Source organism: Bos taurus, chromosome 18 (genome assembly GCF_002263795.3).
Source record: "Bos taurus isolate L1 Dominette 01449 registration number 42190680 breed Hereford chromosome 18, ARS-UCD2.0, whole genome shotgun sequence".
Classification (NCBI taxonomy): domain Eukaryota; kingdom Metazoa; phylum Chordata; class Mammalia; order Artiodactyla; family Bovidae; genus Bos; species Bos taurus.
In genome coordinates, this window is record NC_037345.1 from 10,888,097 (window position 1) to 10,910,734 (window position 22,638).

General features: G+C 43.6%; 1 protein-coding gene across 1 annotated transcript in view; it reads left to right on the forward strand.

Annotated features, from left to right (window-relative positions):
• Positions 1 to 22,638, forward strand: part of USP10 (ubiquitin specific peptidase 10) — a 63,155-nt gene that overhangs the window by 17,369 nt on the left and 23,148 nt on the right. The window contains exons 2-4 of the mRNA NM_001098924.1: positions 12,108 to 12,176; positions 16,802 to 16,862; positions 21,035 to 22,081. Of these exons, the coding sequence (NP_001092394.1) occupies positions 12,108 to 12,176; positions 16,802 to 16,862; positions 21,035 to 22,081 (1,177 nt within the window). The remainder of the gene's footprint in view (positions 1 to 12,107; positions 12,177 to 16,801; positions 16,863 to 21,034; positions 22,082 to 22,638) is intronic.

The window sequence follows — 22,638 nt, forward strand, 5'->3', positions numbered from 1 at the left end:
CCATTTTTCCCCTTTAAGGTGTAACATTTTGGAAGTTGATTTTTCTCCAGTTTGGGAGACCATGTGATTATTGTGAATGATTTTCCTTTAGGTCAGAATAGGTATTCTCTTAGTAAAGTTTTCAATAAAGCTTTAATTCACTTTTCTTGATTATGGTTAAATGTTATACTTAAAAATTGCATGTTATATCTTGACTATGTTAAAAGTTTATATTTAGAAATGAAAATTGTGCCCCTGCTCGCCCACTTCTGCTGATAGTAAAAACGGGAGCATAAGAAACAATGAGAGCGGTTGAGTTTGAGTTCTTCAGCCTGCCGACTCGGGAGTTGGAACTGTTGCTGTAGAGAGGGCGTCGGTCCTCAGCCCTGGAACTTGTATAGGTTGTGGGCTTTGCTTTTCTTCCTCCTCTTCCTGAACTCATTTGTTGAGCAGAGCTCTTGAGCACCTGCTGTATGCCAAGTACTGATCCAGGCAGTGGAAAAAATGAGTTGACTTGGTGTCTGTTCCTTTTCAAAGAACAACTTTATGGAGGTATGATATACATGCAGTGAATTTAATTCATTTAGTGTATATAGTCTGATGAATTTTGACAGAAATGGTTCTTTTTCATTGGTGTTGCACTTTCCCCTTCCCATCCCTTCCCTTTCCTTCCTAGATTAGCACCAAGGTGATCGAAATGAAAACAGGTGGAATTTTGAACTTTTTTCTACTAGGGGTATCCCAGATAACAAGTACCAAATTGACTGCCTAATTTATCAGCTCTTTTCCATGTGATAAGTCTATATAGCAAGTTATTGTATAATGAGGGCTGTTTAGTAACAGTTTAGAGCAAAGCAAGTTAAAATTTAACTGACATTGTGTAATGTACAATAGGCCTGGAAAGTTGGTAAAAGTGGATTTGTGTTAACTGAATCATGTTTTCTGATTTGGAGAGTGCAGTCTGTGGAAACAAGTTTCAGCTTAGACTCCCCATGAAAGCACTTAAATAAATCCAGTCTATTAAAAATCTTGGAAAAGTGAAAAGATAACTTTTTAAAAGTTACTATTTTTTTGCCATGCCATGTGGGATCTTAGTTTTTGGCCACACCGTGCAGCACTTGAGATCTAGTTCCCTGACTCGGGATCAACCCCATGCCTCCTGCATTGGGAGTGAGGAGTCCTGACCACTGGACTACCAGGGAAATTGTTGAGAGGGTAGCTTTTGATAGGACTTGAATAGTCAGAATAAAATACACAAACCACATGAAACCAACACTTGACATTTGAATCTTCAGGAGGGCGTGGCTTTGGCACACTTTTTGGTCCATTTTTCCCCTTCTCGGGGCTCCTCAGCCACAAGAAAGTGAGGAGCATCCTGCTGCAGCCCTGGGTAGTCAGTCGAGGCATAAGCCTTCCTCTGCCCCCTCTTCCTCTGTCTGCTTCTGCCGTTTGTAGTGCTGTAAGCAATGCGCAGTTCACGCACACGGTGACAAATTTATAAATATCGTGGTGTCCCAAACTTCGTCTTGTTCAGAATTTGTTCTCATAATCACAGTTCAGCGTGGATAGTTGATGCTCAATACATGCTGTTAAATCAATGAAATTCCTGCTGTGCATTGAACATTGTCGCCTCCAGGTGTCCCTAGGCCACCCACACCAATTGCCAAAGTTAAGACTGAGCAGTAACTGTTCAGTAGATGTCACCATCCATCAGGTACTGGGTCCTGATGAAAAAAAAGTAAAGAAATTTGAATGGTTCTTTTTATGCAAGTACTGATCTGATTTTTTTTTTTAAACTTCATTTGTTAATAGTTGCCATTTAAATAGCTGTACATTTTGGTGGTTTTTAGTATATTCACAGAGTTGTACAGCTGCCCCCACAGTCCATTTTAGAACACCTCATCATTCCAGAAAGAGGCTCCATACCCATAATGGTGACTCCCTGGTCCCTCCCCACCCAGCCTCTGGCAGCCACCCTCTCTCCTTTCTGTTTCTGGGGATTTGCCTCTCCTGGATATCACCCAGTGCATGTGGATGGACTCTTACGATGCGTGGCTCTTGAGTCTGGCTTCTTTCACTCAGTGCGATGTGTTCAGGTGCCAGCCACCTGGTAGCCGTGTGAGTCTGAGAACATTCCCAAAGCTGTGTTTCTCCGGGTTAGATCCAGGAGATCCTTTTGGAGCTGGGAAGAACTGTGGAGATGGATTTAGTCTGGCATACTCTGATTTTAGAGATGAAGTTAAAGCGTTTATCACTCGGAGCAGTGTTCTTTAGTCATTAAGTCTTGCCAGACTCTTTCAACCCCACGGACTGTGGCCCACCAGGCTCCTCTGTCCGTGGGATTCTCCAGGCAAGAATACTGGAGTGGGTAGCCATTCCTTTCTCCAGAGGATCTTCTTGACCCAGGGATCGAACCTGCATCTCCTGTGTTGCAGGATTCTTTACTGCTGAGCCACCAGTGTATTAGTCCTTAACGTTTCCTCCTACCTCCCAAATTCACTTTTGTGTTGGAAAAGAGGGAGGCGGGAGGAGAAGACTCTACTTCCTGTGCTTGGTTCTGGCATTTGACCCTGCAGGCTGGGCTTTGAGTGTTCTTGGGACACTGTACCTGGGTCTGGCTCGCAGATGCCTGACTGCCGCAGAATCTGTGAAGTACAATGCGCACGCAGCAGTGTTTGTTGATCATGCCTTTATAGCCTAAGTTTTTACCTCAGAGGCTGACCTCCCATTTCCCTGAGTCCTTTTGAAGGCAGAGGACATGGATTTGGTGGCAGCCTGCACAATGACTTGTGTTTCTGGATCTCAAACCTTGGAAGCTGTGTTCCAGCGCCCCCTAGTGCCTGCTCTGGGGGTCGTCCTCCGGGTCCCTGCTTCCTGCAGAAGGTGCTGTTTTCCATGGCTGCATCGGATCCCTGGAGAGCCAGCAGTGGGCCACGCAGGCGACTGGCAAACGCCTTTCCTTCTCCTCACCTCTCCTGGGCTGAGGCTGTGTCTTTGCTTTTCCTTTAGCAGGAACACTGGTATTTCCAGTTTGGCCTGTGCCTTTCGCAGGCTGTACAGCCCTAGGCCCTAGAGGGCCTTCTGGAGTCTGCTCTGGCAACTCAGAGTGCCGCGCCCTGGCGCTGGGCTGCAGTGAAGTGTCTTGCATCCACCCTGGCTGTGCTGAGCGCTTGCCCCTTTTCCTCATGTGTTTCTTGTGCATATATTTTTCATGTCCTCTCTAGAAAGGATCACAAAATCAGACGGGAACAGTAGGAGTTCTGAAGGCCTGAGCTGGGGTCAGTGGAAGGGAGGTGAAGTGGAGCTTTATTCTGATTGAGAGGACCCCTCCACCCCCAAGCCCCTTCCCAGAGAGGGGACGGGGCAGCCCAGCACCCTGTGCTGTGTCCCGACCCCCGTGGCCTTCCTGCCCCCCCCACAGCTGGGAGCAGAGCGTCTGTGGTTGCTCTCTTGTTCCTCCTCTTGACTCCAGTATTCATTCAACTCTGGTGGGCCTGGCTTAAACCTCAGGGATCTGCCTCACTTGATGACGATGCCAACATTTCTGTAGTGCTCTGTGGTCCACGGAGGGCTCGCAGTGCCCGTTGCCTGGGTGCCTAGGTGTGCCGGCCCCTGCAGGCTTGGCAGGGACGGGGAAAGTGGGGTTGCACTTCCTCCCCTTGCCAGCCTCACAGTTGTGAGTTTCAGCTGTGAGTTTCAGCTCTCCCTGCTCCCGCAAGACAAACAAATGCATGTGGCCAGTGCCATTTTCTTCCTAGATTGTAAATCCTGTGAAATCAGGCACTGACTCATTCTTATCTTGTTTTTTTTTTAAACCAAAACTTACCGTATTTTTCTTTAAAAACAGACTTTAAAATATATTTATTAATTCTTCAGAGGAAGGAAAATGTTTCACACAAATATAAGAAGAGGGTAGGTAAAAATTTTCCTCACAGCTGAGTGTTTTCAGTTTTAGTTTAAAAACAACCCCAGCAAGCTCTTTATTTGGGAATAATTTTAAATTTATAAAAATTGCAGAAGTACAAAGAGCCCCCATATGATTTTTTATTCATATTGACTGGTTAGGGTTGAACCTCACTTAATCATTGGGGTGTGTTTAAGTTCTCTCCCTCTTTATACAGATACCTGTACAAACTCACAAACACACGAAAATACAGACACATTTTCTCTTACCCTTTGAGGTTTGAGGGTGAGTTACATGGACTGGGACCCTTTAGCCTTCTTGTCTGCTTGAATGTGTATTTCCCATGAATATTCTCTTAAAGTAACCGCAGTTGGATAGCTATCACTTCCATATGTTGACATGGAACGCAGTATCTTTTTCTAATCCACTGTTTGTATTCTGGACTTGTCAGTTGACCCTATGCTCTCCTTTTATAGCATTTCCTCTCCAGGGAAGGATCCAGGATAGGGTCAGATGTTGCATTTAGTTGTACTGTCTCTTTAGCTTCCTGCCATCTTGAACTTTTCCACAGCCTTTTGTGACATTGAGTTTTTGGAAGAGCACAATCCTGCCCCTGCTTTTTGGTAACATTCTTCATTTTGCCAGACATCTAAAACAGTTTGTGATTGAAAATTAGGAAGACTTTTGGGGATGGTGAGACTGGAACATTTTAATGGAAGCTGGCTGCCCTGAATTTCTGGGATAAACTCTTTGATGTCACAAGACTTGAGATGCTTCAGTCAGATATATAAAACTTTAGTCAGATATAGTTTTAGTTAAACAGTTGTCACTAAAATTCAGGGCAGTGTAATTTATGCAGTCACTGGGGTTTGCAGTTGAATAAATACTTGGGTTTTTCTATGCTTTTGTAGTTTTAACTTCATAATTTAACTTTTCTTCCTAATTTATTTAAGCTAAATTCTGCTTTACAACAATACTTCTATTTGCCTTTTTGGAACTGTGGATAAAAAACACTTCTTCATAGTGATGCTTCCTGTGATTATTTGTAACTGATGTAGATGATTTTGAAAAGCACTCAAATGATAGCCTCCAAATTTATGTGGGGTATTATATTTTATTATATCACTTCCCTTCAGTGTTTTTGAGTGGTTACAAAAGAGACATTAGTTTCTCTGCCCATGAAAGAAATACTTACTGTTTTTTCACATGTATTGTGATGGCAGGAAATTGTCTTTTATTCTGATGTCTCCCTTACTTGAGACTTGAGTGACTTTGTGCAACTCAGATTGGGACTTGGCGCTAGCCTCTTAGCAGCCCCTTCTGTAAGCTCAGTCACAAAACTGTTCTTTAGATTGTTGCCAGTGTTAACTACTTACTTTGAAAAACTCCTGCATTTTAAGGATTGAAAATAGATCCGATTAGGGCAGAGAATGTGATTCATGTGTATTTTTATGGAGTTTATTGATATATGTGAGCTGGTGTTAAGGGGATTATGTTAAAGTTCAGAGCAGCTCTGGCTAGCCATTTGTCAGGTGTTAAATGATACCTCAGCATTGCATAGTTGATAGTTAGCAGTTGCTTATGGTGTCATTTTTGGATTAAATGTTTTCATCAAGTCCTGATCTGTTTTCAAGGAGATCATGAAACATAGGTGCAAACACAGCTTCTGGAAAATGGGTATATAAATAGTTGACAGTGATTTGATAACACTGACTTTACAGTTAATCTTTTGAGTAAAGTATTTTTGCATGGTTCAGAACTAAGAACTCTGAAAAGATATATCCTTCTCTGTTCCACGACCTCCACTGACTGTCCCTCCTTCCAATATCTATTGCTTTTTAAAAATCAGTTTTTGCCTGTGCTGGGTCTTTGTTGCTGTGTGCGGACTTTTCTCTAGTTGCAGTGAGCAGGCTCTAGAGTGCTGGCTCAGTAGTTGTGATGTCTGAACTTAGTTGCTTCTCGGCATGTGGAATCTTCCTGGGCCGGGGATTGAACTTGTGTCGCCTGCGTTGGTGGGCGGACTTCTCACCACCAAGCTACCAGGTTAGTCCTGGTATTGATCTGTCTTTGGTTGGTGGTTTAGTCGTGAAGTCATATCTGACTCTTTGTGACCCCATGGATTGTAGCCTGCCAGGCTCCTCTGTCCATGGAATTTTCCTGACAAGAACATTTACTTCTCCAAGGGATCTTCCTGATCCGGGGATTGAACCTGAGTCTCCTGCATTGCTGACGAATTCTTTACCACCGAGCCACCAGGGAAGCCCCTGTCTTTATGCAAATACAAATCAGTATTTCTATTTTCCTGCCTCCCACCCCCCCTTTTTTTTTAACCCAAAGAATGTTTTCTTGTAACAGTGTTGGAGATTCCTCGCTGTACATGCTCCTTCCTTCTGGAAGGCTGCACCAGCAGCTCTTAGTCCCCAGTGGAGGGGCAGAGTTCTAACCCAGGACCGCCGGGGAATCTTCTGCCCTTCCTGTTGCCCTCACCAGTGAGTTTTGTAATCAGGTTAAAGGTGTGGATCTGTGGAGAAATTATTGACATGAAGTTGTAATGAGAAAGCACACTTAAAATCTGTAGCAGATTTTTCCAAATAATCCTTTAAAAACAAAGATTTGAGTAAAATCGAAAATAATAGGAGAAAAAGTCTTTCCCTGGAGTTTAAGCACTTACTCGCCTTCTGCAGTGGCCCACACTCTGTGGAGTGTGCTTCTCTCTGGATCTGAATAAATCCACTTCTTACCTATCATTTTGTCTCTCACTGAATTCTTTCTGTGATGAGACATCAAGAACGCGAGCTTCATTAGATCCTGAAACCAGCTAAACCATCCCCAGCTTGTCATCAACACTGTTGCAGACGTCTTCGTGCTGTTTCTTTGAGACAACTTTTGGGCATTAACAGCTGGTTGGGAAACTCCCTTGGGAGGGACAGCATCTAAAATCAAGGACGTGTGCTCATCTTTTCCTACGAGAACTCCAAAATTACAACTTGCTGCTGAACAACCATCAACAGGAGAATATTGGATCCCACCAAAAAAAGATAACCCACATCCAAGGGCAAAGGAGAATCCCTGGCAAGACGGTAGGAAGGGCGAAATTGTGTTTAGAATCAAACTCCATACCTGCCAGAGACGCTCGGAGGGCTCGAACAAAACCTTGTGCACTCCAGAAGACCCCACAGAGACTGAGCCAGACCGGCCTTGAGTGTTTGAGTGTCTCTTGTGGAGGTATGGGTCATCAGTGGCCTGCCGCAGGGGCAGGGGCTCTGGGTGCAGCAGTCCTGGGTGTGGCAGAACGGCAACCTCCCTACAAGAGGTTGCCATTAACCCTACCTTAGAGCTGTTGAGCACACGACCCACAAACTGCAGAACAATTATACCAAATAAATTCTCTACTGTTAAGAAGTTCTGGGACCCACAACAGATTTCTTAACCTGGGGATTTGGCAAAGGGATTGAGAATCCCCAGGGAATTTCACTTTGGAGGCCAGTGGGATTTGACTACAGAACTTAAACAGGACTAGGGAAAAAGACTCTTGGAGGGCAAGATAAAACCTTGTGTGCAACAGGACCCAGGAGAAAGGAGCAGTGACCCCATAAGAGACTGACCCAGACTTGCCTGTGAGTATCCAGGAGTCTCCAGAGGTGAGGTGTTGGTTGGGGGCAAACAACAGGGAGGGAACACAGCCCCACCCATCAACAGAAAAATGGATTAAAGATTTACTGAGCATGCATCGGAACAAGACCCAATTTCCCCCACAGTCAGTCTCTCCCATCAGGAAGTTTCCATAAGCCTCTTATCCTTATCCCTCAGAGGGCAGACAGAATGAAAGCCACAATCACAGAAAACTAACCAAACTGATCACATGGACCACAGCATTGTCTAACTCTACGAAACTATGAGCCGAGCCGTGTAGGGCCACCCAAGACAGATGGATCATGGTGGAGAGTTCTGATAAAATGTGGTCCACTGGAGAAGGGAATGGCAAACCACTTCAGTATTCTTGCCTTGAGAACCCCATGAACAGTATGAAAAGGCAAAAAGGTACAACACTGAAAGATGTCTCCAGATCGGTAGATGCCCAATATGCTACTAGAAAAGAGTGGAGAAATAACACCAGAAAGAATGAAGAGGCAGAGCCAAAATGAAAACAGCGCCGTATTGTGAATGTGACTGGTGATGGAAGTGAAGTCCGATGGTGTAAACAACAGTGTTGCATAGGAACCTGGAATGTTAGGTCCATGAATCAAGGTAAATTGAAAGTGGTCAAACAGGAGATGGCAAGAGTGAACATTGACATTTTAGGAATCAGAAAACTAAAATGGACTGGAATGGGTGAATTTAACTCTGATGACCATAATCTACTATTGTGCGCAGGAATCCCTTAGAAGAAATGGAGTAGCCATTATAGTCAACAAGAGGGTCTGAAATGCAGTCAGTACTTGGGTACAATCTCAAAAATGACAGAATGATCTCTGTTTCCAAGGCAAGCCATTCAATATCACAGTAATCCAAGTAATCCCCACTAATGCTGAAGAAGCTGAAGTTGAATGGTTCTATGAAGACCTACAAGACCTTCTAGAACTAACACCCAAAAAAGATGTCTTTTTCATTATAGGGGACTGGAATGCCAAAGTAGGAAGTGAAGAGATACTTGGAGTAACAGGCAAATTTGACCTTGGAGTACAAAATGAAACTGGGCAAAGTTTTGCCAAGAGAATGCACTGGTCATAGCAAACACCCTCTTCCCAACAATTCAAGAGAAGACTACACATGGACATCACCAGATGGTCAACACTGAAATCAGATCGATTATATTCTTTGCAGCCAGAGATGTAGACACTATACAGTCAGCAAAAACAAAACCAGGAGCTGACCGTGGCTCAGATCATGAACTCCTTATTGCCAAATTCAGACTTAAATTGAAGAAAGTAGGGAAAACCAGTAGACCATTCAGGTATGACCTAAGTCAAATCCCTTACCATTATACAGGAAGTGACAGATAGATTCAAGGGATTAGATCTGATAGACAGAGTGCCTGAAGAACTGTGGACAGTTTATGACACTGTACAGGAGGCAGTGATCAAGACCATCCCCAAGAAAAAGAAATGCAAAAAGGCAAAATGGTTGAGGAGGCCTTACAAATAGCTGAGAAAAGAGACCCGAAAGGCAAAGGAGAAAAGGAAACATATACCCATTTGAATGCAGAGTTCTTCAAGAATAGCAAGGAGAGATAAGAAACCCTTACTCAGTGATCAGTGCAAAGAAATAGAGGAAAAAAATAGAATGGGAAACACTAGAGATCTCTTTAAGAAAATTAGAGATACCAAGGGAACACTTCATGCACAGATGGGCACAATAAAGGACAGAAATGGTATGGACCTAACAGAAGCAGAAGGTGTTAAGAGGAGGTGGCAAGAACACACAGAACTACTATACAGAAAAGATCTTCATGACCTAGATAATCATGATGGTGTGATCACTCACCTAGAGCCAGACATCCTGGAATGTGATGTCAAGTGGGCCTTAGGAAGCATCACTACAAACAAAGCTTGTGGAGATTGTAATGGGAATTCCAGTTGAGCTATTTCAAATCCTAAAAGATGATGCTGTGAAAGTGCCGCACTCAATATGCCAACAAATTTGGAAAACTCATCAATGGCTACAGGACTGGAAAAGGTCAATTTTCATTCCAATCCCAAAGAAAGGCAACCCCAAAGAATGCTCAAACTACCGCACAGTTGCACTCATCTCACACGCTAGCAAACTAATGCTCAAAATTCTCCAAGCCAGGTTTCAACAGTATGTGAACCATGAACTTCCAGATGTTCAAGCTGGTTTTAGAAAAGGCAGAGGAACCAGAGATCAAATTGCCAACATCTGCTGGATTGTCAAAAAAGCAAGAGAGTTCCAGAAAAACATCTACCTCTGCTTTATTGACTATGCCAAAGCCTTTGACTGTGTGGATCACAACAAACTGTGGAAAATTCTTAAAGAGATGGGAATACCAGACCACCTTAACTGTCTCCTGAGAAATCTGTATGCAGGTCAAGAAGCAACAGTTAGAACTGGACATGGAACAACAGACTGGTTCCAAATAGGAAAAGGAGTACGTCAAGGTTGTATATTGTTACCCTGCTTATTTAACTGACATGTAGAGTACATCATGAAATGCCAGGCTGGATGAAGCACAAGCTGGAATCAAGATTGCCAGGAGAAATATCAGTAACCTCAGATATGCAGATAACACCACCCTTATGGCAGAAAGCGAAGAAAAACTAAAGAGCCTCTTGAGGGTGAAAAAGTTGGCTTAAAGCTCAACATTCAGAAAACTAAGATCATGGCATCTGGTCCCATCACTTCATGGCAAATAGATGGGAAAACAGTGGAAACAGAGAGACGTTATTTTCTTGGGCTCCAAAATCACTGCAGATGGTGATTGCAGCCGTGAAATTAAAAGACGCTTGCTCCTAGGAAGAAAAGTTATGATCAACCTAGATAGCATATTCGGAGAAGGCAATGGCAACCCACTCCAGTACTCTTACCTGGAAAATCCCATGGACGGAGGAGCCTGGTAGGCTGCAGTCCATGGGGTCGCTAAGAGTCAGACACGACTGAGCAACTGAACTGGAGCGTTCTCATAATTGACCATGAGGTTTGTTCCAGCAGACTGGTAGAAGGCTTGCTGGATCACGGTTCCTTCCCTTCCTCTTCACTGACAAGATTTTGTTGAATCATTTGAAATTTTAGTTCTCTTACTGGATTGACCAATTTCTGTTTTTTTTAAATACTTGTAGAAAGTGTACATAGAAGTGTGATTTCAAAGAGTATTTCATTTATTTTTATCTTTCCAAGAGAAATCCAGCCTGAAGAGAAAAACTTAGCAATCCTATAAGAACGTTCACTTCTTATCCTAATGTGTCTTCCCCACATCGTGAATTAAAGTAGCCGCTTAGAAGGTAGAGTGGTTCTCTTCTATGTGGACAGCATTCCTGTTGTTGGTATTAAATAAAGCAACATGAGTCTTCACGTTTGCGTTGGGCTTCACGTCTGCAGTATCGATCATCTTTTGGATCCTACTTGTTTGTTACTGCTGTTGTATCCCTTGAATGCATTTTCTGGAACTCTTAAGCAGCCCACCTCCACTCATCCCAAGTGTGTATGAGAGTCAAGAATTATTTTGCCTTTTGCACTTGAGTAGTAAACTATAGAATAGAATTCTATGAAAACAAAAAGAGACACTTTTTTTCTTGGAACTTTCAAAGCATTGCTGTCTTGCTGTATTGATTTTGGTTCTTTAAGATCTTCTGTTGAGTTTGTAAATTTAGTAATTTAAATTTAATAATCCTTTGATTTCTTTGAATACTTCCTTGTTCTCTCCTTTTTTTTTCTTGACATTCTGCTTATTTTACCTGCTAGAATTTCAGGATACAGATTAGAATTTTAACTTCTTTTCTGTATCCTGTGTTTTGTTTACACAGATTCATTTTCCCCTGTTTTAATAGTAACCCTCTTTATTGCTGTTTATTTTTTGCCTCTCATGTCCTTTGATTTTTTTGTTGTCCATTCATATTCAAGAACTGAAATCATTAATATTTTGGTGGATGTCCTTATAGCATGTGGCCTTGTAAGTCTGATGCTTCACTTAGGGTGATGCTTTAGAGAGTCATTGATTAGTAGATCATCATGTTCATGTATCATGTCCACCTGTTGATACACATTTGGATTCTTTTCAGTTTCTGGTGGTTATGAATGAGTACAGATGCTGTAAACTTCAGCATACAGGTTTTTTTTGTTGTTGTTTTTGTGGACATTGTTCTTCATTTATTTCTCTTTGGTAAGTGCTTAGGAGTAGGCTTGCTGGGTTGTGTGGTAAGTAAACTTTATAAGGAACTCCCGAACTCTTTTTTTTTTTTCTGAGTTGCTGTGCCTTTCTGCATCTCTAGTTGCTTCACATCCTTGCTGGCAGTTGGTATTGTCTGGAACGTTTTCTCCCATCATAAGGTCCATCATTTTGATTTTCTTCCGTAAAACCCTAAGGTTTTATCTAGACTTACAGACCTCTCTGCAGTGGGGCTGTGAAGGAGCTCCAGACAGCACTGTCTGTTTCCTGGAGAGGGTCTTGGGGGTTCCTGGCGGATTCTTTATAGGGTCCATGTAACACTGTTTTCTGAAACTGTGTGATTTGTGTATTTTATGTGATCTGTGATTCTTTTTTTTTTCCCAGTATATTTTTGGAGATTTTAGCCCTGATGAATTCAATCAGTTCTTTGTGACTCCTCGTGCTTCAGTTGAGGTAAGACAATTTTGTTTTATTGAGTGCATGCATAAATTTAATTGATGGTTATGTTTTAGATCGGGTTTTTTTTTATGCCTTTTAATTAGGAATTCCAATGTACAGAAAAGTGAGGAGCCTAACATGAAAAAATGACTGGACCCACCCATTGGATTTGATTACTGTTAACATTTTGCTATACTTGTAAATAGCAAAACGTTACAGAGACAGTTGAAGCTTCCGTTGTATCCTCGCATTCGCCCTATTCCCCAGAAATACTGAAACTGCCAAAAATGCACAGTACGTTTTGTTTCCTGGCTGTGATTTTCACCTCTTACTGTGCATGTATATATTGTTTGTTGTTTTGTGCGGTTAGAAATGTCTCATCAGGGGCTTCCCCAGGGGCTCAGTAGTAAAGAATCTACCTGCAATGCAGGAGATGTGGGTTTGATCCCTGGGTCAGGAAGATTCCCCTGGAGAAGGAAATGGCAACCCACTCTAGTATTCTTGCCTGAGAAATCCCATGGACAGAGGAGCCTGGTGGGCCATGGTTCATGGGGTCGCAGAAGAGACCTGCCTTGTGACTAAAGAACAAAAACAAAGTCGTTTCATGCTGTATTCATCATTTTGCAGTTTGTTTATTTTAAGCTAAATATTCTTTAGATTTATTTGGATATTTTGTTCTTCTTTGATTTTAATTGTTAAATCTTATTTTTTTGGCTGTGTCCTGTGGATCTTAGTTCCCTGAGCAGGGAATTCCCTGCCAGGAAATTCCCCATTCATTGTGAAATATTGGACTTAGCTGTTTCCATGCTGAGGGGGCTGTCTAGGTCTTCAGCTTTTCCATTAGTACAGAAGTGTGGCAGTGATCATATTTTGTCATGTCTCCTCATGCTCCTCTGTGGATTTCTCCAAGAAGTATTCCTAGGAATGGAATTTTGGCGCCCTGCAAGGAATAAGCATCTTTAGTGCATCTGCTTTCTAAGTGGTTTTAACAGTCTGCATCCCTGTCACTAGTGCATGAGAGTTTTTGTTGTTGTTGTTCAGTCACGTCATACTGTTTGCGACCCCACGGACTGCAGCACACCAGGCTTCCCTGTCCCTTACCATCTCCTGAAGTTTGCCCAAGTTCATGTCCATTGCATTGGTGATGCCATCCAGCCACTCACCCTCTGATGCCCTCTTCTCCTTCTGCCCTTGATCTTTCCCAGCATCAGGGACTTTTCTACTTTTCTATTGAATCAGCTGTTTTCATCAGATGACCAAAATACTGGAGCTTCAACTTCAGCATCAGTCCTTCCAACCAGCATTCAGGGTTGATTTTCCTTAAGATTGAGAGGTTTGATCTCCTTGCTGTCCAAGGGACTTTTAGGATCTTCTCTTCTCCAGCACCACAGTTTGAAGGCATCAGTTCTTTGGTGTTCTGCCTGCTTTATGGTCCAGCTCTCACAACTCTACATGACCGCTGGGAAGACCATAGCCATAACTATATGGATCTTTTAGATCCCATTAAAAAGAAAAATTTTTGATAATTCCCAGTATGCTGTGCTCAGATGTTCCAATTGTGTCCAGCTTTTTTTGACCCCAAGGACTGTAGCCTGCTAGGCTCCTCTGTCCATGAGATCTCCCAGGCAAGAATACTGGAGTGGGCTGCCATTTCCTTCTCCAGAGAATCTTCTCAACCCAGGGATCAAACCTGCGTCTCTTGTATTGACACTTGGATTCTTTACCACTAGTGTCTCCTGGAAAGCCCCATTCTCAGTACGCTGCTAAGTCGCTTCAGTCGTGTCCGACTCTGTGCGACCCCATAGAAGGCAGCCCACCAGGCTCCCCCGTCCCTGGGATTCTCCAGGCAAGAATACTGGAGTGGGTTGCCATTTCATTCTCCAATGCATGAAAGTAAAAAGTGTCCGACTCTTAGCGACCCCAGGACTGCAGCCTACTAGGCTCCTCCATCCATGGGATTTTCCAGGCAAGAGTACTGGAGTGGGGTGCCATTGCCTTCTCTGGTTCTTCTTCTTCTCAGTATAGACATACTTAAAATTTTTGCTAATCTAATGGAGTAAGTGGATTTTTGTCGTTTTAATTTACGTCTCCCAGATTACAAACATTTGAGCACCATTACATTACTTTCATATGTCCATTGGCAGTGTAGATTTCTGTTTCTGTTAATTACCTGTTCTATATCTTTTGTCCATATTTTTACCAAATGGCTTGTCTTTTTCTTATTGATTTATAGGGTTAATAATCTTTTGGAGTACATTTTAAAGTTTTAGTGTCTTGTATTTTTTTTCCTCATAGTTTGTGGATTTTTTAAATATTTTTTAAGAAATTTTTTCCTTCCCTGAGGTCATAAAGACATTTAAAAAGTTTTTCAAGTTTTTGTTTTCACTTTGGTATGTAATAAAACTTGAGATTGTGGTGTTGAGTGTGTGTGTGTATGGGTGGGGATCTAACCCCTTACCCCATAGCAGTAGCAAAAAAGATTTAAAAATACTACCTTCTTATTATTGAAGGTCCTGAGTATTGACCTCACAATATGGTAGCACTGTTTCCAGAGTAAGTTGGTTTGATTTTGTATCTAATACAAATAAATTTTAGCTTTTTCTGTTGCTCAGTTTCCTTTTGTGTGTGAGATTATATATTTTTGCTTAAAAAATTCTTTGTTCTTATAAGTAACTATATAGTTAAAGAGAGAACTTTGAACAATTCTTGCAGTTTTATTCTGCTGCATTTTTATTATACCCAGTTCCCACAAAGGGGTTTCTTAGAGGTGGTGGAGGTTTGCTGTGTAACAGGCACCATATGCAGTGTATAGAGTGAAAAAAAATACACAAGTTTTCTGTGCCTGAACTCATTCTGGCATTCTAGTAATTCCCAGTTATGCTCTTACCAGGTTAGTAAACCAAAGTAAGTGTTTTAAACACACTTAACAGAAAACAGCAGTATTGCCCTGGGGCATGCCAGGGGCTCTGTTTTCAGATCCTGGCTCTCCTGCTCCCTAGATTCTAAGTACAGTGTGATTTCAAAAAACAAGACTTTGAGTGCCTTACAAGTTAGATTTTATCACCAGGGGGCACCCGAGTGTCATCAGTGGAATAAAGGCTGTGTCAGGGAGTTTGCTGTCTTCTCTGACTGCAGAGGGATGTCATCCTGATTTGTGGCTTCCCCAGACACACTGTTTTGCTCCGTGTGTCCACGCCAGTGATAAAGGCTGGGGCACTGGATGGGAGCGTTGGAGTCGTGTGTGGAATGGTCTTGCACTTCAGGCTCAAGTGCAGCCCACCTGGGCACACAGTGCTCTGCCGTGATGAATGCTGGAGTGCCCCTGTCTGGTGTAAGTATGCACTGCTAAGTCCAGAAAGTGGTCAGTTCCTTTTGTTTTCTTGGGCTTCTCCGGTGGCTCAGACCGTGAAGAATCTGCTGGCAGTGCAGGAGACCGTGGTTTGATCCCTTGGTCGGGAAGATCCTCTGGAGAAGGAAATGGTTACCCACTCCAGTATTCTTGCCTGGAGAATCCCCATGGATAGAGGAGCCTAGCAGGCTACCGTCCATGGGGTCACTAAGAGTGAGACACGACTGAGCGACTAACAGTTTTGTTTTCTTAGCTTCTTATTTGTCATTAATTCTCTCAGGAGAGTACTTGGAGTGATAAGCTTTTATATCTGAGACTGTTGCATTGACTCACTAAGAGTTAATAGGAAATCAGCTGAAGTAGTAGTTCTGAGACAGTTGTGGGCGTGAGAGTCTCCTGGGTGCCTCTGAACATGCCAAGCCCGGGACCCCATCCAGGCACCCCAGGGTGTTGTACTGTTTCTGCTGTAGTGTGCAGGCTTTGAGAAGTGCTGTGGTAGAAGCCGTGTTAGGCTGGAATCCTTTTGTTCTTTGCTTCCTGCTTCAGATAGCAATTATCTGTCCACTTACCTTACCCCTTTCCATTCTAAACTTTCTCATTTCAAACACAGCCATTTGAAACATTCCAGCTCATAAGTATTATGGAATAGCTAGGAGGGAAAAAAATTGGCATATTCATGATACCTTCCTGCATTTTGCAGAGAGCCCAGGCACTGACCATTTTGCTGTCTCTCTTCCAAACAAGGAATGTGGTTGCCAGCTGTTAATCCAGTTGTTTAAGGCACCCTGTTAAAAGAGAGCTGTGATTCTCAGGCTTTTCTTTCCCAGCTGCTTTGTTCACTGTCCCCAGGCTTGGTTCCTGCCTATGGCTGAGTGGACTTGTAGTGATGGTGAGCAACGTGTGCAGATGGTCACGAAGACTCTGTACTGGTCAATGGACAGAGACAAGCGTTTATAGTATTTGATGTGTACTCTGCAACTCCTGTGAAACAGAGGGTGTGTCGTGAGCCTTTTGTAGCTGATTGACATGTCCGTTGGAGCCCATTTTTTATTTTTTACCTCATTTTTGGATCTATTTAATAACAATCAGTGTTGGAAAGCTTTCTGATGATGTTTTAATATGAAGATGTTTAGTCTTACTCTTTCCCCATCTGTGTTATTTTGTTAAAAATAGTGTTATGAAAAGTTGCATGGATAAATAGCCTTTTAATGAGGGTTGCTTTAATGAAATAGCATGTGTTGAACTTTAACAGTTTGTTGAGTTAAACTCTGTTTTCCACTTCCCTGGGCAGCTTCCTCCATACGGCGGGACAGTTCTGTGTGGCGCACAGGCTGCTGATGACCTCCCCGATGGTAAGCACGCGCCGTGGGTGCAGTCTTCCTTCCTTTCCCTTTCAGCTTGATGTTTTTGCTGTAAACTCGAGTAGCTTTAATCACCAAACCACTTTGGCTAATGAATTAAAGTTTATTCTGTGCTTCAGAGTATCAGACCTCCAAGGTGAGTTTTGGAAATAATTGCTCATTTCTGTTTGTTTCGTAAGGATCCTCTGGCACAGGTGTACCCTTCACAGCCAAGGCTGTCTGTGCGGGTTCCGGAGTGGGCTGTCTGTTGAGTGCACCGGCTGTTGGGCCCAGAACTGGCACGTCTCTGAGTACGTGCTTTCCACCCGGCTCAGTGGCAGCTCGTTTCTCTTGTCCTGAGTTTGCGGTTATGTCCACGCCTGTTATCAGGGCTCTTGGGAATTCAGGTGATCTCTTCACCTCCTGTCCTGACTGAGTAGCTGTCTGTCTGTGTCCCAGACACTGAGCTGATCACTGGAGGTGATGCTTACTGAGTTGCAGCCCTCTCATATATGTTACAGTGTCACTAACAGTAGGGTCCTCTCATCTTGCTGGCTGCCATTGCACGTGTCAAACCTGTCTAGACTGCTTTTCAGTTTGCATCATGCTCAAGGTCCTCATTGGCCTTGGAGAAGCTGGAAGCTGAACCTTTTCTTTGAGAGCAGTGATTTGGTTCCCTGTTTCTATAGCATTGTCAGAAAGGGTTTTATTATAATTTAGATTTAAATATAAACCTTGCAGAGACCATGTAAACTTTTAATCTGCAGACAAATGAGAAAATGATTTTATCTAAAATTATTAGCAGCTTTATAAGAAACATAAGGTAGAGAACTTATGATGACTTAGGATGAGGATAAAATAAGAGATGCCAGAGGGACCCAGACACCCTTGCCAGGCCTCCCAGCCTCTGGAGCCCCCTTGTCGTCTGTGGGTTGAGGTGCTCCCTGACTTCCAGTACTTGGCACGTAGCCGCTGTGCCGCCGGTGTTTGCTCGGGCTCCAGATGTCTCGCTGTCTTACCTGTTGTCAGAGCCCTGGTCCAAGTCGTGCCTTACCATCCTTCCAGGGGCTTCGGCTGCAGATGAAGGCTCCGCCTCCCTCTCAGACCCCCAGTGTCGCAGCGCCTCTCCCCTCTGCTCCACTCCCTCTTCCTCACTCTCACCATGTCCCCCACCCCCTCCAGGCTGGCATCCCTGCTCAGTTACGCGTCTTGGCTCTTTTTCTCCATTCTTCCCCCTCTCCTCTCAAGTCCATCTTTTAATCTGCCAAAAACACAGCTGCTCACACTGAGAGAGGCCAGCTCAAAGGCCCCTGTTCCCCAAGGCCTCTTCTGTCCTGTTCTGTTGTTTTTATTTCTCCTACAGTGCCAGCTCACTGTCCAGTAGTCAGTGAATCTGCCTCCCTGTTTAGGCTGAGTTCAGCTGTGGGCGCTCATCCGTTTCTGTGTGCAGCAGCTGCACAGTACAGTGTCTGCAGTGTTGTAAACCCTCAGGATGGTTTTGGATGAGCGCTTTAGAGTGATTTGTTCCGGCACTTCCCACCACACCTCACACTCTAGGTGGGGGCTCCTAATGTGGCCTTTTTAAGTTAGTCCCCAAAGCTGGAAGTAGCCTTGCCCCTCCTTCCCTCCCATCCCCTCCCCCATCCAGTTATCCTGCCAGCTCCTCTGACCTCTCTGTAGTTTCTGATCCAGATAGATCTCTTTGTGTGTGTGTTGAGGAGCATTCTATTTTTAAATTTTATTCATTTTTTTTTAATTCATTCTTATTTGAAGGATAATTACAATATTGGGTTGGTTTCTGCCATATATCAACACGAACCTCCTTCACACCTCTCATCCCATCCCACCCCTCTAGGTTGTCACAGGGCCCCGGTTTGAGCTCCCTGAGTCATACAACAAATTCTTGGAAAGCTGTAGAGGCTTTATCTCACCCACCCTCTGCTTCCATCATTCCCGTCTTTGATGTCTGTCTTCCTATAGATGTAATCCCCTGAGGCAGGGACCTTGCCTTACTAATCTCTGTACCCCTCCCCCTTGATAATAAACACTTTGCACATGGCTGAGAGCTCCATGATTATTGACTTGACTCACTATGAACTGATTGGAGAAGTCAGCTGAGGAAGCCACTTAAGCAGTGGTTCTCAAATGGACGTGGCCATGAGCATCTCCTGGGTGCCTCTGAGCATCTCAGACTTCAGGACCCCATCCGGGCACCCCAGGCTACTGCACTGTGAGTGCTGCAGTGCACGGGCTTTGAGAGTGCTGTGTTAGGGTGTGATTGTTGGTTTGAGCTAATTTTCCTTCCCCTAACAAATCCCCTGCCTGATGATCCAAGTGCTCATGAGCTTGCAGGCCTTCCATCACTTTTCCAGCCCGACAGGTTGGGCCTTGTCCTGACTTCTCTGCCCTGGAGTGCAGTGCATGGTGTGTCCACAACCCGTGTTCCTGCATAAGAAAAGGAACCGAACTGTTCTGGGTAGGACTCAGCCTTCCAGGGATGTGGTCAGACTGTCCACAGTCTGGTAAATGTTTTGGTAACAACTGTAGCATATCAGAATGGTTCCATTAATGTCACATCACATTCTGGAGTGTTGTATGTTACGATAAGATTAATGATTAAGATGTGGAACGCACTGTGTTTGTTGGGAATAACCAAACTCTGCACAGGCTGCATGGTACAGCACATACTAACTTCAATGTGACTCCCGATGCACATTCCAGTCTCTGAACGGTGGCCTCCCTGCTTCAGCTACATCCGTCTTGGTCCACAGAGCAGCTCTGCATCCTTGCAGCCTCACTGGATGGAGCTCCCTGGAAGCAAACTGGACAGTTCACTTTTAGGGATAATGGAGAAATATATTTCCTTTGGTGATTGTTTTCAAAATAAGGAAACCACGAAGCAGTGCTCAGGGGCCAGAGAATTGAAATTGTTCTCTCGATATCTCTATAGATGGTTAGCTGTAACCATCATCATGTTCTCTTTTCAGGAATGTTTTGCTGTTGGGCTGGTGTATTCTCCCCACTCCCAGGGTGTGTGATATCAAACCAAATGGAGAATTAGAAAACTATTCAGGGCACTGGCCCCTCTGTGGGCTGTTTTTTCTCCTCTAAAAATACTTCGAAAGTAAAATATATTCAGTTTTCTGAGTAGAATATGATTATTTTGGTACTGTGATTTTTTTTTTTTTAAATAAACGCCTTGAGAAAAAGTGGGCCTCTTGTACTAGACTTGAGAAATCTTCAGTAATGCATGAAAAATAAATAAAAAAATACATATCCTTTCCTAACTTCAAAATGTGTAACTATTTCGTCACATATAAGATGACATTGGTGTTTAGTTTCTATTGAGAAACTCAGTTGATTCTGAAACTCAGCCTAATTTTTGAGATGTGATCTGTGAAAAAAATGTCCATCTTAAATGGATAGAATATGTGGATTGTTGTCAGTGGGGAAGTGGGGAAGAAGTATTAAAGGATTTCAAGGAGATTTTTAAAGGTTTGCAGTCCTAACTTTATCTTGGAAGCACCTTCCTTACCCATGGGGTTAATCCAATATGAATTAATTTAGGAGAAGTTACAGGCACTCATGCAAGGCCATTTTGGGGCTTCAGTTAAGGTTGTTAATAGAAGAGTCTGGGAAATGGATAATTTGAAAGAGTGCTTTTGTATAATTTATACTTTTTGAATTATTAAATTGGACAAATTAGAGAAACCATATATTCATAATATATATATAGAGAGAGCACAAGCAAGCAGTGGTTTTCAAGTCCCCAAGTTGGTCGTGTTGATTTTTAAAAATTAAGTTTTCCAAAATATATATACCCTAGTCTTAGGTATAAAATAAACTAATAAAATCAGATTGCATTGAGGGACATGTTCAGATAGGCAGAATAGCATTTGTTTCCTATTCAAAGTTTCATTTTAATTTCTACCTTAACTACCGTGAGTGGAAAATGGATACCAGCTTCTGTGTTTCATATCTCCAAATTAAATATAATTTTGTGGTTATTATTTATTTCAGCAAATTACTTACTTAACACAGAAATTAAATGTTTTAGCTTTGTTAATTACTGCAAGACTTTAAGGTTTTAGTTTCAAAAAGAAATAATTACTGAGACTTTTATAAGTTGTATAGCTGTGTTCTTAACTAGTGGCATATTTACTGATCATTTTCTTTCTAAACAGGACACGACTATCAGAGAATTGAATTTGGTGTTAATGAAGTAATTGAACCCAGTGACACTCTGCCGAGAACTCCCAACTACAGTATTTCAAGCACATTGAACCCTCAGGCCCCTGAATTTATCCTTAGCTGCACAACTTCCAAAAAGCTCCCCGATGACATTGATAAAGAAGTGAACTATAGCTCCGCCAATTGCCAGTACCCGGGCCCTGCCCTTGCCCTGGATGGCGGCTCTCCTGCCGAGGCGGAAGCTTTAGAGAATGATGGTGTTTCGGGTGGTCTTGGACAAAGGGAACGTAAAAAGAAGAAAAAACGTCCCCCTGGATATTACAGTTACTTGAAAGACGGTGGCGAGGGTGGACCTTCGGCGGAAGCCCTGGTCAATGGCCATGCCGGCCCAGCAGTCTCCAACAGCGTAGGCGCCGAGGACACGGACTTGATGGGGGATGTACCCACGGCAGGGACCCCCCGGACTTGGGGCAGCCCTCAGGACGCCACGGACTTTGTCAGCGACGCCGGGCCTGCTGGGGCTTTCCCTGGAGCCCTGGACGGCGGGGCCAGGACTGCAGGGCAGCTTGAGGGCTGCCCCGGGGCTGACTCAGAGGCCTCCTGCCTCCCTGCCGAGGCCGGCAGGGACACCTTGTTGAGGACAGCTGTGGCTCAGCCCTCCGTGGGGACTGATACTACTGAGAACCTTGGAGTCACTAACGGACAAATACTTGAATCCTTGGGTGAGGGCACAGCTGCCAACGGGGTGGAGTTGCACACCGTGGAGAGCTCGGACTCGGACCCCGCCAAGGCCGAGAGCGCCCCACCACCTGCGGATGCCCCGGCCTCCGCAGCGGGCACTGTGCCTGCCAGTCAGCCTGCCAAGTCGTGGGCTAGTCTTTTTCATGATTCTAAGCCTTCTTCCTCTTCCTTGCCTGTGGTTTCTGTGGAAACTAAGTATTCCCCTCCCGCCACGTCTCCCCTGGTCTCTGAAAAGCAGGCGGAAGTCAAGGAAGGGCTGGTTCCAGTTTCAGAGGATCCTGTAGCCATAAAGATTGCAGGTATAGTTCAAAAGATACAGGTCTGAGGCCAAGATGGGAGCAGACAGTCTGCACTGTTATCCAGAGCGATAGCGGATTACCTATGTGTTCAGATGAATTTCTGAACAATACCTGTGCCTTATGTGTCACTAAAAGTAAAATGACATATGAGCAGAGTCGGGTGGGGAGGGATATCTATCTTACTTTTACGTTAAGTGGAAAACCCATGTCCGTTACCAGTCATTTGACAGATGACATTTCCACGTCTTGCCTTCTGACTAATTGTGCTCCCTTGTGTGACTAATGGGTAGTCCTGCCTGTGTTCCAGTTATTACGACCTCACGGTCGTAATCCCTGAGGATTGCACTCACTTAGGAGTTATTTCTTAGGATATAAGAAAGTACTTTTTTTTTTTTCTTTTTAATGCCTATTTTGGATTGAGTAAATGGATTTTATTCAATTTTAGCACACCAAGGCCAATTCTTGACTGGAAAAGAAAAACTGCAACAGTTTGGCCTGAAGTTAATATTTCATTTGATATGCTAAGGCTCACAAAGCAGGGCCAGTTCACAATAAAA